General features: G+C 58.6%; 1 protein-coding gene across 1 annotated transcript in view; it reads left to right on the top strand.

Moving 5' to 3' along the window:
• Positions 1–438: 438 nt before the first annotated feature.
• LOC109945745 (uncharacterized) overlaps positions 439–16,361 on the top strand; it is a 53,776-nt gene continuing 37,853 nt past the window's right edge. Inside the window, exon 1 of the mRNA XM_020552089.1 lies at positions 439–685. Within this exon, the coding sequence (XP_020407678.1) occupies positions 439–685 (247 nt within the window). The remainder of the gene's footprint in view (positions 686–16,361) is intronic.

Here is a 16,361-nt window from a genome sequence, read left to right as displayed (position 1 = left end):
TTAAAAAGGGATCGATCCCCTGGGCGGTAGCCATGCCTTCGCACTCTCCTCATGCATCGCGCCCCTCCACCTTCCGAGCCCCCGGATGGGGAGCGCCCGTGTTGCCTTCATCTTGCTGCTGTTGGAGGACCACGACCTTGCGGGGGTTGGCGCCTTTCAGCCATCGCTCGGCTTCAAGGATTTTCATCATGCAGCCCGGCTGCACTCCCTCACCAATGGTCATCCAGGATGATGACCACCAGTTCGGTGGTGGGGAGAAGCAAGCCGGGTTGCGGCCTCTGCCTCGCCCTTAGCTTCAAGGATCTTCATCATCCTCGCTGGGAAGGAGGGCGGGGCGAGTTGGGGCCTACCTCCGCGTGGGCCGGCGACCCGCTTCTTCCTCTGGCATCTGGGGGAGGAAGACATCCTCCAGCTCTGCAGAGGAGGCGTCCTCCAGCCATGCGGGGGAAGGCGAACTGCTGCTTCCTGGACAGGGTGCAACTATCTGTCCTCCACCCGGGCGACTGTGGCCGGCTGCACCGGAGGGTCGCACAACACGTCGTACGCCGCGAGGGCGGTACTCATGTTCTGGGACAGTCCCGTTCTCGTTCTCGTGGCGAGAACGGGAGTGAGGACCTGCCGGTGCACTTTGGAGCGGCCGCCGCTTGCTGGTGCGGTGTTAGTGGGCAGGTGGCTGCCGGAGAAGGTTTCTCCGCCGACAAGACCGTCGGCGCCACCTTCGGTCCGGGCCTCCGGCTCTTTGGCTTTAATGGCTGGTTCTCGTCCCTCGCGAGGGGACGTGAACGAGGGCCTTTCAGCAGCAGCATTTGCCCTGAGGCCGTCGCTGCAGCTGTCTTGCTGCCCGAGATGGAGGACGTTGTCGCTGCTGCAGTGGTCGACGGTGAGCCGCCTGGAGTTTGTTATCCCGCAGGCCCTCTGGTGTGGAGGTTGTTCATACCCGCGGGAGTGGAACCGGAGTTCCGTTTGTAATGGCACCCTAAATGTGGGTGTATGTTCATTATGGCTGTCGAGGCCTGAACATCTCGGTATTTGAGTGTAATACCGTGTTTCATCCTCATTTCGAGCACTAGGACTCGCCTGTCGGCTAGCTGAACTGCTTAACCGAGTGTGAGTTGCCCTGCGCGGAAGGTGACGAGTGAGGTATCCGTATCCCGGAGGCGTAGGAGTCCCTCGGCTCGGTCGGCCTTGCCACTTAAGGCCTCTCTTGCTCAGTTATAGAACCTTCGGCCACTCTGCGATGAGCTGGAGCCGGAGGCAGCGATGTTGGCGTGGACAGAGGCAGAGTCGACTCGAAAAGAGGCTTCGTCGGCCCGGGAGCACGTGGCTTCCCTGGTCGAGGAGGTGCAGCAGCGGCGGCAGGAGCCTGGCCAAGTTGTCCGCTAGCGGGACCAACCCCGGAGTCATGCTGCCGAGGCCGTGAGCCGGGCTGAGGTCCTCGGGGGACAGCTGGCTGCGGCTACAGAGCGACCAGCCGAGGTGTCTGCTCAGGTCGGGACCCTGGAGGAGACCCTGGCTGCGATGGCCCAAGCGTGGTGCTGGCGTCCTCCTTCGAGGTGGAGATCCTTCCGCCCGTGTCGCCGTCGGAGGCCGGGCCAGATTCCGCCGAAGGTGGAAATGATGTCGAGGGTGCTGCTGCTCCCTCTGTCGACGTCTGAACCTACAGGAACAGTTTGTCTGTAGTATGCGTATGTTTTTTGCGGCCGCCAAGGCCTAAACATCTTATTGTCATGTTATAAAGCTGTGTTTCCTTTCCTCTTGTTTCGAGTATCAGGACTTGTTCGTCGGTAGCAGAATCGCTTATCTGAGCGAGAGTTACTTTTTGCGGAAGGTGATGAGTGAGGTATCCGTATCCCGGAGGCGTAGGAGTCCCTCGGCTCGGTCGGCCTTGCCGCTTACGTGCACTCTTACTCGTTCGCAGGATTCTGTTATCGATATAGTCAAGAAGGCACGAAAAATCGTTCTGGCAGAAAAGTTTTCGAGCGTTAGGACTTGTTCGGCAGCAGAATCGCTTATCCGAGCGTGAGTTACTTATCACGGAAGGTGATGAGTGAGGTATCCGTATCCCGGAGGCGTAGGAGTCCCTCGGCTCGGTCGACCTTGCCGCTTACGTGTACTCTCGTCGTTTTCAGGATCCTGCTATCGAAGCAGTCGAAAAAGCGCGAAAGACGTTCTCGTAGAAAGACCTTTTTCGAGGAAAATTTTGACGCAGAGGAGGGGGTTCCCCCCTTCTAGCCCCCGATGGAGGGTCGGGCTTTGCCGAGGCAAGGCTGACCCTTCCTTGACGGTTAGACTTTATTTTTGTGTGTAAAGAGAACGAGGTATATGAACGACTTGAAACATCTTAAGGGTAAAAGCAACGTAGCTGTTGGATGTTCCAAGCGTTGCTGTAGACCTCGCCTTGATCGTTGGCTAGCTTGTATGTTCAGGGCTTCAAAATCTTGGCGATGATGAATGGCCCTTCCCAAGGAGGAGTAAGCTTGTGGCGCCCTCGGGCGTTCTGCCGCAACCGAAGTACCAAGTCTCCCACCTGGAAGCCTCGGGATCGGACCCCTCGGGCGTGGTAGCGTCGCAGGGACTACTGATACTGTGCCGAGTGTAGTAAGGCCATGTCCCGAGCCTCTTCGAGCTGGTCCAGTGAGTCTTCTCGGCTGGTCTGGTTGCTTCGGCCGTCGTACGCCTTTGTCCTCGGGGAACCGTATTCTAAGTCTGTGGGTAAGATAGCCTCGGCCCCATAGACTAGAAAGAACGGCGAGAAACCCGTGGCCCGGCTCGGCATTGTCCTCAAACTCCAGACCATCGAGGGTAGCTCCTTCATCCACCGCTTGCGGAACTTGTTGAGGTCGTTGTAGATCCTCAGTTTAAGTCCCTGTAGAATCATACCGTTGGCATGCTCCACCTGCCCATTCGTCATGGGGTGAGCTACGGCGGCCCAGTCCACACGGATGTAGTGGTCCTCGCAGAAGTCCAGGAACTTCTTCCCAGTAAATTGTGTGCCATTGTCGGTGATGATGGAGTTCGGGACCCCAAAGCGATAGATGATGTTGGTGAAGAACGCCACTGCATGCTCGAACCTGATGCTGGTTAGGGGTCGGACCTCGATCCACTTGGAAAATTTGTCTATGGCGACCAGCAGGTGTGAGAAGCCCCCGGGTGCCTTCTGCAAGGGACCGACGAGGTCCAGACCCCACACAGCAAACAACCAGGTGATGGGTATTGTCTGCAGGGCCTGAGCAGGCAGGTGCATCTGTCTTGCGTAGAATTGACACCCTTGGTAGGAGCGTACAATCCTAGTGGCATCGGCCACCGTGGTCGACCAGTAGAAGCCTTGTCAGAAAGCGTTTCCCACGAGGGCTCGAGGTGCTGCATGGTGACCGCAAGCCCCCGAGTGTATTTCTTGCAATAGCTCCTGTCCTTCAGCGACGGATATGCATCGTTGGAGAATGCCCGAGGGGCTGCGGTGGTAGAGCTCCTTTTCGTCCCCCAGTAAGACAAATGACTTGGCGCGCCGCGCCAGTCGCCGAGCCTCGACCTTGTCGAGGGGTAGCTCTCCTCGGTGGAGATATTGCAGGTATGGGGTCTGCCAGTTTCGATTTGGCGCAACCCCATTCCACTCTCCCTCGACACGCAGGGCCTCACCTTCGGCGGCCGAGGGTGCCTCGGGCTGGGCCGAGGCCTCCTCGGGCTCGGGCGTGCCATCGATCTTGACGGAGGGTTGATGTATGTCTCTGGAGAAGACGTCGGGGGGAACCATTGTCCGCCCCAAGGCTATTTTCGCCAGCTCATCCGCAGTCTCGTTGTACCGTCGAATGATGTGGTTGAGCTCGAGCCCGTAGAACTTGTCTTCCAGGCGTCGAACTTCGTCGCAGTAGGCCTCCATCTTCCGGTCACGACAGTGGGAGTTCTTCATGACTTGGTCGATGACAAGCTGTGAGTCGCCACGAGCGTCGAGGCACCGAACCCCTAGCTCGATGGCGATGTGCAACCCATTAACCAGAGCCTCATACTCGGCCACGTTGTTTGACGCCGCGAAATGGAGGCGTAGCACGTAGCGGAGATGTTTCCCGAGGGGTGAGATGAAGAGCAGGCCAGCACCTGCTCCTGTTTTCATCAGCGACCCATCGAAGTACATGGTCCAAAGCTCGGGTTGGATCGGAGCTATTGGCAGTTGGATATCGACCCATTCAGCCACAAAGTCCGCCAAGACTTGGGACTTTATGGCCTTCCGAGGAGCGAACGAGATTACCTTGCCCATGAGTTCCACTGCCCACTTTGCTATTCTACCCGAGGCCTCTCTGCACTGGATGATCTCCCCCAGGGGGAAGGATGTCACCACAGTCACCGGATGAGACTCGAAGTAGTGTCGCAACTTTCGCCGCGTCAGAATTACTGCGTACAGTAGCTTCTGAATTTGCGGGTAGCGGATCTTGGTCTCGGATAGCACTTCACTGATGAAGTAGACCGGCCTCTGGACGAGTAGTGCATGCCCTTCTTCTCGTCTCTCGACTACGATCGTGGCGCTGACCACCTGAGTGGTTGCGACTACGTAGATCAAGAGGGCTTCTCCCGCAACGGGGGCACCAAGATGGGCGCATTTGTAAGGAGCGCCTTTAAGTTTCCGAGGGCTTCCTCGGCCTCGGGGGTCCAAGTGAAGCGCTTGGTCTTCCTTAAGAGGCAGTACAAGGGTAGGCCCTTTTCGCTGAGGCACGAGATGAAGCGGCTCAGAGCCGCAAGGCATCCCATGACCCTTTGTACTCCTCTCAAGTCTTTGATAGGCCCCATGTTGGTGATGGCCGCGATTTTCTCCGGGTTGGCCTCGATGCCCCGCTCGGAGATGATGAACCCCATGAGCATGCCTCGGGGGACTCCGAAGACACAGTTCTCGGGATTGAGTTTCACGCCCTTCGCTCTCAGACACTTGAATGTCATTCCAAGGTCAGAGAGGAGGTCAGAGGCTTTCCTCGTCTTGACAATGATGTCATCGACGTAAGCCTCGACCGTTTGGCTGATGTGCTCTCCAAACACGTGGTTCATGCACCTTTGGTATGTTGCACCTGCATTCCTCAAGCCAAATGGCATAGTAGTGTAATAGTACATGCCGAAAGGTGTGATGAAAGAAGTCGCGAGCTGGTCGGACTCTTTCATCTTGATTTGGTGATAACCTGAATAGGTGTCGAGGAATGACAGGGTTTCGCACCCAGCAGTGGAGTCCACAATTTGATCGATGCGAGGCAGAGGGTGGGGAACCTTCGGACATGCTTTGTTTAGACCAGTGTAGTCTACGCACATCCTCCACTTCCCACCTTTCTTTTTTACAAGCACAGGGTTAGCTAGCCATTCGGGATGGAATACCTCTTTGATGAACCCTGCAACCATCAGCTTGTGGATCTCCTCGCCTATGGCTCTGCGCTTTTCTTCGTCGAAACGACGTAGAGGCTTCTTGACGGGTCGGGTACCGGCTCGGATGTCCAGTGAGTGCTCGGCGACATCCCTCGGTATGCCCGGCATGTCCGAGGGACTCCACGCGAAGACTTCGGCGTTCGCGCGGAGAAAGTCGATGAGCACTGCTTCCTATTTGGGGTCGAGCTCGGAGCCGATCCGGACTTGCTTGCCGGCGTCGTTGCTGGGGTCGAGAGGGACGGACTTCGCGTCAGGAACCTCCTTGGAGAGGCACTCTAGGTCGGCGATGAGGGCCTCGGACTCGGCGAGGGCCTCAGCGTACTCCACGCACTCCATGTCGCATTCGTACGTGTGTCGGTACGTGGATCCGACAGTGATGACCTCGTTGGGGCCTGACATCTTGAGCTTGAGGTAGGTGTAGTTAGGTACGGCCATGAACTTGGCGTAGCACGGTCTCCCCAGCACCGCGTGGTAGGTTCCTCGGAACCCGACCACCTCGAACGTGAGGGTTTTCTTTTGGAAGTTGGAGGGAGTTCCAAAGTAGACGGGCAGATCGAGTTGTCCAAGGGGTAGGACGCGCTTCCCGGAGATGATCCCATGAAAGGGCGCCGCACCGGCCCGGATCGTGGACAGATCAATTTCCAAGAGCCCGAGGGTCTCAGCATAGATGATGTTGAGGCTGCTGCCTTCGTCCATGAGGACCTTGATGAGCCTGACGTTGCCGATGACGGGGTCGACAACGAGCGAGTACTTTCCTGGGCTCGGCACACAGTCGGGGTGGTTGCCTTGGTCGAAGGTGATGGGCTTGTCGGACCAGTCTAGGTAGACTGGCGCCGCCACCTTTACCGAGCAGACCTCTCGGCGCTCCTGCTTGCGGTGCCGAGCCGAGGCGTTCGCCACATGCCCACCGTAGGTCATGAAGCAGCCGTGGACCTCGGGGAACTCCTCTGCCTTGTCGCCCTCCTTCTTGTCGTTGTCTTGGCCTTTGCCATCTCCCGTCGGTGGCCCGACCTTATGGAAGTAGCGCTGAAGCATGACGCATTCCTCAAGGGTGTGCTTGACGGGGCCCTGGTGATAGGGGCATGACTCCTTGAGCATCTTGTCGAACAGGTTGGCCCCTCTGGGAGGCTTCCGAGGGTTCCTGTGCTCGGCGGCAGCAACGAGATCTGCGTCGGCGGCGCCGCGCTTCGCTTGCGCCTTCTTCTTCGCGCCCCGCTGGGCGGACGCCTCGGGGACGTCTTCCTGCTGGAGCCCCTGAGGCTGCTTGTCCTTCCGGAAGATGGCTTCGACCGCCTCCTGACCAGAGGCGAACTTGGTGGCGATGTCCATCAACTCGCTCGCCTTGGTGGGAGTCTTGCGGCCCAGTTTGCTCACCAGGTCGCGGCAAGTGGTGCCGGCGAGGAACGCCCCAATGACATCCGAGTCGGTGATGTTGGGCAGCTCGGTGCGCTGCTTCGAAAACCACCGGATGTACTCTCGCAGGGATTCCCCTAGCTGCTGGCGGCAGCTTCGGAGATCCCAGGAGTTCCCAGGGCGCACGTACGTGCCCTGGAAGTTTCCAGCGAAGGCTTTGACCAGGTCGTCCCAGTTGGAGATCTGCGCAGGAGGCAGATGCTCCAGCCAGGCCCGGGCGACGTCGGAGAGAAATAGGGGGAGGTTGCGGATGATGAGGTTGTCATCGTCCGTTCCACCCAGCTGGCAGGCCAGCCGGTAGTCCGCAAGCCACAGCTCTGGCCTCGTTTCCCCTAAGTACTTAGTGATGGTAGTCGGGGCCCGGAATCGGGTCAGGAACGGCGCCCGTCGTATGGCCCGGCTAAAGGCTTGCAGACCTGGTGGTTCGGGAAAGGGGCTCCGATCCTCCTCACTGTCGTAGCGTCCCCACACCTGGGGTGGTAGCCTCGGCGCACCTTCTCGTCAATTCGGGCTCGACGGTCGCGGCGGTGGTGCTCCTTGCCGAGGCGACCTAGGGCTGCAGGCGTCGCGTCCCGCGGGCGCCCGGTGTGGACCGAGGCCTCCCGCATGAGTCGGGAAGTCGTTGCACGATGCTCCGGGGGGCACCCTTGCCTTCGGGAGGCAGAGCTTTCGGCCCGTCGGACCGTGGCATCCTCCAGGAGATTCTTGAGTTCTCCCTGGATACACCGCCCCTCGGTGGTGGATGGCTCCAGCATCGCTCGGAGTAGTATCGCCGCTGCAGCCAGATTCTGGCCGACCTCGCTGGAGGCCAGGGGCAGCCTTGCCCTGGCATCATCAATGATACGGCGCTGGACGTCCCGAGCCTGATGACGTGCTTCTCCGGCGAGTGCTCGGCCTGCCCATTCTTGCTCGATGTTTTGCTGAAGCTGCACAAGTTGCCTTGCTTCCTCGTCGAGCTTGGCCTGCATCTCGCGGATTTGCTTGAGCTGTGTGTCATGACCCACCGTAGGGACTGGGACCACAGCTAGCTCCCGCAGGATGTCAACGCGAGGCGCAGGCCAGGGGGATTGTCATCCTCCGGCATACCGAGGTGGTTTCCTTCGTCGTGACCCCCTAGATCGACGTGGAAACATTCGCGACTTGGGCCACAACCCTCGTCGTCAAGGTTGTGGCCATCATCGGAGCAATTGGAGAGGCAGTAGTCACATGCGGTCATGAAGTATCGCATGGCACTAGGAGCGCGGAGCCCGGAGAAATCCCAACCAGAGTCAGGCACGTCTTCTTCCTCGGAACCCGGGGGTCCGTAGGTTGAGACGACCGTCAGTTGGTCCCAAGATGACCACATATGGTACCCCAGAAGGTTAGGGTATGCCTTTACGAAAGCGCTCACCGAAGCAGGGTCGCTTGGTGGATCGAAGCTGAATCTAAAAGGCACAGAGTGGAAAACGGACGGTACCTCTTGATCGATGGACGGTGATGAAGTCGCGTCGGGGACGGACTGCACCGTTATCTCAGGTACAAGGCTAACGCCCAGCAAGCCCTTTGCGAGTGTGCTGGCGTCATCTGCCCGCTTGGGGTTGGCACGTTGCGGGGAAACAACATCCGTCGTTGTGTCAGGCGCGAGGACAACGCCCGACATGTCCCCCGCTGGGGTGCCGGTGCCGTCGACTCGGTCGACAGCCGATGAGGTGCCGCCTCCTGCCTGGCCACGGTTGCCCCGCCTCCTCCTCCTGCGGCGAAGAGGGTGGCGGGACAGACCCGGATGCTACTCTTCTACCATAGGAGAGAGACGTCATCGAGTTCGCCGCCGCCGGGCGAGCTGACGGCCGTCGTGGCTGCTGTCGCGCTAACGTGCCTGGCAGAGAGGTGCCTGAACCCTGTGTACATGCCAACGTGGCTGTCGGAGGGGTGCTAGAGCCCTGTGTACGCGGTAATGTGGCCGTCGGAGGAACGCCTGAGCCCTGTAGAAGCACAGCTGTCGGGGCTGCTGGGATCTTGCTGACGTCTCCTTGCTTCCGTAGGGGGCTGAGAATCGTCGTCGTCATGGACGCACGCGGGGAGCCATCATTACCTGTTACCGGGGCGAGCCAGATGGGACGCCGGTCTTGTTCCCTCGTAGCCTGAGCTAGCTAGGGGTAGGGTAATGATGTATCCCCGTGGCGCGGTCGGTCCGAGCCCAAGGTCAGGCGAGGTAGAGACTCCTCCTGAGGCCGAGGCCGGGGTCGGGCGAGGACGCGATTCCTCCCGAGGTCGAGGTCGAGGCCGAGCCCTGGGGTCGGGCGAGGCGGAGACCACCTTCCGAGGCCGAGGTTGAGGCCGAGCCCTGGGGTCGGGCGAGGCGGAGACCACCTTCCGAGGCCGAGGTTGAGGCCGAGCCCTAGGGTCGGGCGAGGCAGAGACCACCTTCCGAGGCCGAGGTTGAGGCCGAGCCCTAGGGTCGGGTGAGACGGAGCTTCCTGTTGCGCCTGAGGCTAAACTTGGTTGTTGTCAGCCTCATCCTGGTGGGTGGCACAACAGTCGGAGCGGAGCGAGCGGCACTGTTTTCCTGTCAGGTCGGTCAGTGAAAGGGCAAAATGACTACGGTCACTTGGACCTTGCCGACTGAGGCACGCGTGTCAGGATAAGGTGTTGGGCGATCCTCGCATTGAATGCGCCTGCGACACGGTCGGTTGGTGAGGCGATTTGGCCAAGGTTGCTTCTCGACGAAGCCTGCTCGTGTTGGGCCTCGGGCGAGTCGAGGGTGCGCCCGTTGCTTGAGGAGGCCCTCGGGCGAGGCGAGAATTCGTCTGGGACTACTGTTCCCGCCCGAGGCTGGGCTCGGGCGAGGCGAGATCGCGTCCCTTGAATAGACGAAGCCTTGATCTGAATCGTGCCCATCAGCCCTTGTGGTTTGTGCTGATGGTGGTTACCAACCGTGTTTAGGAGTGTTGGGGGTACCCCTAATTACGGTACCCGACAGTAATCTTTTTTCATTTTTTTCTATGGCTCCCTTTTCCTTTCCAAAGGGGGAGAAAGGTTTTTAATGGGGCCATAGCTTGTAATTTTTTCTTTCTTATTTAGCTCCACGAGAGCCAAATCCCCCAAAAGAATGTAAAATGTAAAATCTGAGCATGCACCATCGAGTGCAGAAAAAGAAAAAAAAGTAAGCAGGGAGAAGCTCAAAAGTCATCCCCAAGAGGATGCAGAGCACGATGAAGCTACAAAAAGTCGTTCCTAAGGGAGCGCAGCGTAAGTTTTCTGCTCAAAAGTCGTTCCTAAGGGAATGCAGAGCCAAATACCGCTGAAATATAAGGCGAAGAAGTTCAAAAGTCGTTCCTAAGGGGATGCAGAACTTATACCGCCAAAATAAAAGGCGAAGAAGTTCAAAAGACGTTCCTAAGGGGATGCAGAACTTATAACACCGAAATAGAAGGTGAAGAAGCTCAAAAGACGTTCCTAAGGGGATGCAGAGCTTAAGACTTAAAAGGCGTTCCTAAGGGGATGCAAAGTCTAGGTGTGGCTTCGTATGCGTGCGTTTGGACATTCATTTGTGTTGGAACTTGCTCTCAGTAGCAAGGGGATCCAACAAGGGTGAACAATGACGTTAACAGGGTTCTCGCGTAAGATGGCAATAGCTCTGTTAATCTGGCCTCTCACGGGCACTGTGCGGGGGTATTTATAGGTATCTGAGCGCCCAGCGTCTTGTGTCAAGGACGCATGTGCCCTCAGACACCTAGGTTATCCCCAGAATATTCCCATAAAGCAGGGTTACAGACTGTAATTACAGGAATGCCTTTACAATTTAGGCCCGTAACACGCAGCGGCCACGCAGGGCCCGTTACAATGGGCCGGATCGTACGTGGGCCTCCGAGCTGGACGAGGCCGCATGGTAGGATGACCTCGTCGCAGGCCTTCGTCTGATGTCGTATTCAGCGAAGGGTGTCCCTGCCCGTTTTGTCTCTGTCGGACCAACGACTGCAGCGAAGGCCTCGAGCGAAGGGTGGCGTCTTTGCCTTCGCCCCAACATTTGCCCTCCGAGGGACCAGTTCGACAAAGTCATCTGGTGCCGAAGACGTCGCTAGATGGTGGAGACGCTGCCCTCGCTCGAAGTGGTTCCGCGGGGGTTTTTGACATGACCGTTGATTGGCACCGTACTGTTGGACTGCGGGTTTCCCGAAGCGCCGCGCCCTGTGTATAAAAGGGGGCGGGGGTCAGCGCTTTTTGGACTCCACTTTCCACGCTCCGTGAAAACCCTAGCCGCCTTTTCCACCGTCTTGCTGCTCGTCTGCCCTCCCTGCTCCTGTTCGCCGGAGATCTGGCTCGAGTGAAGCAAACCGCCCGCCGCCGCCGACGGTACGTAGCGATGCCGACCTCCTCTTCTTCTGCTGCCGCCACGCCGCCGGCCGACGCCTCGCCGCCGGCCGACGCCTCGTCTGAGGAGACGCTGAGTACTTTTGTGGCGGAGGAGTTGCGCGCCGGCGACACGGTGGATTTTGGTGTGTCGCGGATGTCGTCGGTCCGCGTGCAAGATATGCAGCGGCTGGGTTACTTTGGCGGCGGAGTTGCTCGTGTCCCGGGGACGGAGGAAGTCCCCGAGCCGGAAGGCGAGTTTGTTGTGTTCGAGGCGTTCTTCGCCGCCGGTCTCCGCCTTCCTGCGCACCGATTTGTTGGAGAAGTCCTGCGCAGATTCAACGTTCAGATACATCAGCTGACGCCGAATGCCATGGTGGCTCTGTCGAAGTATGTCTGGGCGACGACTTCGTACGACGGAAAGCCATCAGTCGAGGTCTTTGCGAAGTACTATTGCCTGCACTGGCAGAAGAGGATGATTGGAGACGAAGTTGCCCAGTTTGGGTCCTGTACGTTTACGCCGAAGACCGGCAAGACCACGATGGACGTAGTCGAGTTGGTGCCTTGCGCCCGCAACAAGTGGGGCAATTGGAATGAGTTTTGGTTTTACGTCGCGGAGGGTACCGTCGAAGGCCATGAGGGGCTCCCCGTGTCCGAGATGTGTTCGCACTTTTACTCAGCGTATCCGCCCTTTGAGGTGGCGGAGGAGGATGCGGACGAAGGGGCCCTTCGGTGCGCCGCCGGCCTGAGCAGTGGGCGCGACTTGGTTGAAGAATTTGTGGCGTACGGGGTATGGCCCTTGGCGCATGGCTGGGCGTTGGGCGAAGTGTGCCCTCGCCAGATGCCTTCCCATGGTGGGAAGATGGTGTGAAGTCCTGCCTGTGGGAGGACTTGGGGTTTCCGATGTTTTTGCTAGAGAGTTGATGAGGACATGCGCGACCCCGGGGGGAAGGATGTCTTCGCCCGAGCTCCGGGAGTCTTCGGCGCGGATGCTGAGGGTTACCGGGGGTTGGTGGCCTAGGAATGTTCCTATCCCCCGCGCGGCCGGCGAAGACTTTTTTACATCTCGCATGGTTCGTGAGTGGAAAGTGTTTCCTTACGGGCGGAATATTGCTGCTGTTGTGTCGGCAGTGATGGACAAGGATCGCCAGGGAGCTGCTCAGAAGCGCCAGGCGGTTGTCAGGCTTCACGAAGCCAGGCCGAAGAGGCAGCGAGGGGCTGCGAGGGCTGCTGCCCCCGGTGGAGGCAAGCCGCCGCTAGCGGAGAAGTCGGCCGTTCCTGCATCCAGCAAGGCGCCGGAGCCTGCGGCTGGTGCCGGTGGCTCCAGGCTCACGAAGGCTTTGCCGGCGTCCAGCAGGGTGCCGGAGGTCGCGAAGGCGGCCCGAGGGTTGTCGTCGCCGGGCAAGGCCGTCGCCGACTTCGCCACTGATATTAGCGTGGACGACTATCTTGGTGGTAAGCCACCGCTCGTCGTTTTTTTTCTTTTTTTTAATTCGTTGATGCGTCGCAGGGTCGGACGAAGGCCAACTTTTTATAGTTGCGCCTGCCGCGGCGACCATGGCGGCCGCCGGAGTGTCGAAGGCAAAGGGCGGTGCTCTTAGTGCCGGAGGCGAGATGCCGGCACTCGCGGCTGTCAGGGACGAGGCGGGCGCTGTGTCCCGCCGGCTGAAGGAGATGAAGGAGGCGCTGAGTCAGGTCCGTTGAGCTAGACTTTGGGTTTTTTTACCGGCTTTGTTGGGGCCGCGGTCTTACGTGTGTTTTGCAGGCGACTGACTTCGCAGACCGCGCGGCGTCGGGGGCCCTCACGGCAGTTGTGTCTGCCGAAGTCGAGAGACTTCGGACGCAACATGCTGACGCCGTCCGGGAAAAATCGGCCGCCGACAGTAAGTGTCGCAAGCTGGCGGACAAGGTGGCCGCACTGGAGGGGGAGAAGACTGACCTCCGGCGCCAACTGGCGGGGGAGAGGAGGGAGGCCAACGAGGCCCTCGCCAAGGCGCAGGCTGCGCAGGCGGAGGTCAATCTGGCGCGGGCGAAGGGCAATCTTGCCAGGGAGCGCGCCGAGCAGTTGCAGGAGCGGCTCAGCGCCCTGGAGAGCCGTGTGGAGAGGGCCGAGGCCGCGTCACGCGCGGAGGCTGAGCGGACGCGCAAACAGCTTATGGATTCATACCATGAGCTGGGCGCGCGGACCGGTGACTTTGAAGTGCTGGACCGAGAGCCCGGACTTCGCTGCCTGGAGTGGGTACAGGAGGAGTTGTAGGCACTCCCCACTATCGTGGAGGGGTTCATGTCGTATGCCTCCCTGGTCACCTGCGAGGGGGCGATGAACGCACTCTCTCGTGAAGGGTGCCGGCACTTTGAGGTCTTCGACCAAGCTGATGAAGATTTTGAGCGAGATATCTACAAGGTCGAGGACCCCATAGTGAAGGAATCCGCTGGAGCCATCTACGACCGGATGTGGGGTCCGCACGGTCGCGAGGTGGTCAGGGAGCGGGCCGAGACGGCGAGGGCTCAGGTAACGTTTGGCTTTTGTTTGATGTTTGCTGGATGTGGGCTATGTGCGGGTTTCCTAAATTTGTGTGCTGTGTCTTAGGCGGCGCGTGGCGAGAGGGTGGATGACTTCGGGGCGTTGAACAGCGCGCTGCCTGACCCGGAGCCGATCCCGGCGGAGGCCGTGTCCGGGGCCGCCCTAGAGCCGCCCCGGAGACTGCGGAAGGCGCTCCGGATGCCCCCGCAGCTGCTGCGGCCGGCGGAGACCCGCCCCCAGAGACCGCCGAAGGCGCTCCCGATGCCCCCGCAGTCGCTGCGCCGAGGGCTGAAGATCCTGCGACGGTGGCGGTGGAGGCGACAGCGGAGGCAACGGCGGAGGCTCCCGCGACGGCTGGGTCTTCGCAGGTGGCGTAGTGGGTGTGGATAGTTAGGGAATTTTGGATATGTTGCTGAATTTTGGTTGCTGCGCAGGTTCAAGATTTTGGGCCTGCGCACGCAACCGCCACTACTAATTTTTTGGCGGCTTCGACCGTGGATGGTGGTAATAAATATGATGGGTCTGCATCTGAGTTTTCTGATTTTGCTGACTCTGGGAGCTCGGTTGAGTGGTCTGAGGAGTCGTCAGAGGAGGACTTGGACTACTTTGCGGCCTTGGATGTGGCAGCGGTGGAGGCTTCGCCGCACGCTGCGGACACAGAAGATGTGCCCGGTCCAAGTACTGGGCGCAGGCGGCGAAGGGCGGTTGCGAAGCGTAGGGTGAGCGGGGTGGAGGGCGGTCAGCTTCGTGTGAGTAGGGCTGGCCGGCAGGAACTATTGTCCTTGCCTGCCGCCGCGAGTACAGGTGAAGGGGAATTGCGAAGTCTTTTTGCGGGTGAGGAGCTTAGGATAATGTTATTTAACTATAGGGAGATGGTAATTATTCCGAAGGTTGAGCCGATGTAGAGTGTGATGCCCTCGCTTGTACATGTGTAAAGGATTGTGTGATGAAGTTGTGTGCCCTCGCACATTTGGCTATGCTCGTGAAGGCGTTACGTGCTTGGTCAGGTGTATTTGTTATGCTGGGCTGGTGCGTATGTATTAGGTCTTGGCGCGGACAGTTTGGTGTGGTCGTTTTTGCTTTTGTTGCGCTTTGTCCGGCTATGCCCTCGGGCAACTTAGGCGTGGATAGTCTTTGCAGTGGACTTCGGTTTTTCGTACTTGCTGTGCTAATCCGGCTGCACCCTTAGGCGACTTCTGCACGGTAAGTCTTCGCGGTAGACTTCGATTTTTCGCACTTGTTGTGCTAATCCGGCTGCACCCTTAGGCGACTTCTGCACGGTAAGTCTTCGCGCTAGACTTCGATTTTCCGCACTTGTGCTAATCCGGCTGCACCCTTAGGCGACTTCTGTACGGTAAGTCTTCGCGGTAGACTTCGATTTTTCGCACTTGTTGTGCTAATCCGGCTGCACCCTTAGGCGACTTCTGTACGGTAAGTCTTCGCGGTAGACTTCGATTTTTCGCACTTGTTGTGCTAATCCGGCTGCAGCCTTAGGCGACTTCTGCACGGTAAGTCTTCGCGGTAGACTTCGATTTTTCGCACTTGTTGTGCTAATCCGGCTGCACCTTTAGGCGACTTCTGCACGGAGTTGTCGCACGCGAGGGTGGCTAGCACTGAGCCTCGCGGTGACGTGGTATTGGTCGAATGTCGAAGACCGTCGTCGCGGTCTTTTTTCGACGCATGTTTTTGCGGGGGATTTTTCACTTGTATATTACATGGCTCCGCCTCGTTAAAAACCTCACCCCCCCGGGAGGAAAAGAGTGCGGGCCAGAATAAAATTGTTTTTGCTAATTGAATCAGCCCTGATGAGTCAAACAAAAAATTTGCGGAGGTTGTCAATGTTCCAAGAGTGCTCCAGGTCTTCGCCGCTTGGCGTTGTGAGCCTGTAGGCGTTGGGGGAAGCTTTCGTCTTGACTATGAAGGGGCCCTCCCACCTGGGCTCTAGCTTGCCCCTGGACTCTGTCCGGGCTGTTCGGACGAGTACGAGGTCCCCTTCGCTGAATTCCCTTGGGATGACTGCATGGTCGCGCCATGCTTTTGTCTGGGCTTGATATTTGTTTAGAGCTTGCAAGGCGAAGACTCGGTCCCCATCGATGAGATCCTTTGAAGTGGGCTCATCCACATCGGGGACTGCTGAAGGAACTGTTCACGGGGACCCATGTTTAATTTCTTGTGGGGTCATGGCCTCCGATCCGTATAGAAGGCGGAAAGGAGTGAACCCAGTCGCCCTGCACTCAGTCGTGTTTAGTGCCTAGACCGCCTCGGGTAACAAATCGGCCCACTTGCCCTTTTTTCGTCGAGGAGCATCTTTTTGACAGCTGTGAAGATTTTTCCATTGGCGCGTTCCACAACCCCGTTGGACTGCGGGTGATAGACTAAGGCGAAGGCAAGCTTAGTGCCGATGGAGAAGCAAAAGTCCTTGAAGTCTTGGCTATCAAACTGTTTGCCGTTGTCGACTGTTAGTTCAGACGGTACTCCGAAGCGGCAAACAATGTTTTGCCAGAAGATTTTTTGGGCAGTCTTTGATGTTATTGTGGAGACAGCCCTTGCCTCGATCCATTTGGTGAAGTATTCAACAGCGACGAAGGCGAACTTAAGATTCCCCTGAGCCGTGGGTAGGGGCCCGACGATGTCTAGGCCCCAGCGCTGGAGAGGCCATGTGTGGGCGATCAGCTTTGTAAATTGCGAAGGGCTGCTT

The sequence above is a fragment of the Zea mays genome, chromosome 4, assembly GCF_902167145.1.
Source record: "Zea mays cultivar B73 chromosome 4, Zm-B73-REFERENCE-NAM-5.0, whole genome shotgun sequence".
Taxonomy (NCBI): domain Eukaryota; kingdom Viridiplantae; phylum Streptophyta; class Magnoliopsida; order Poales; family Poaceae; genus Zea; species Zea mays.
Note: the sequence above shows the minus strand (reverse complement) of the source record. Positions and strands in the feature narration are given on the sequence as shown.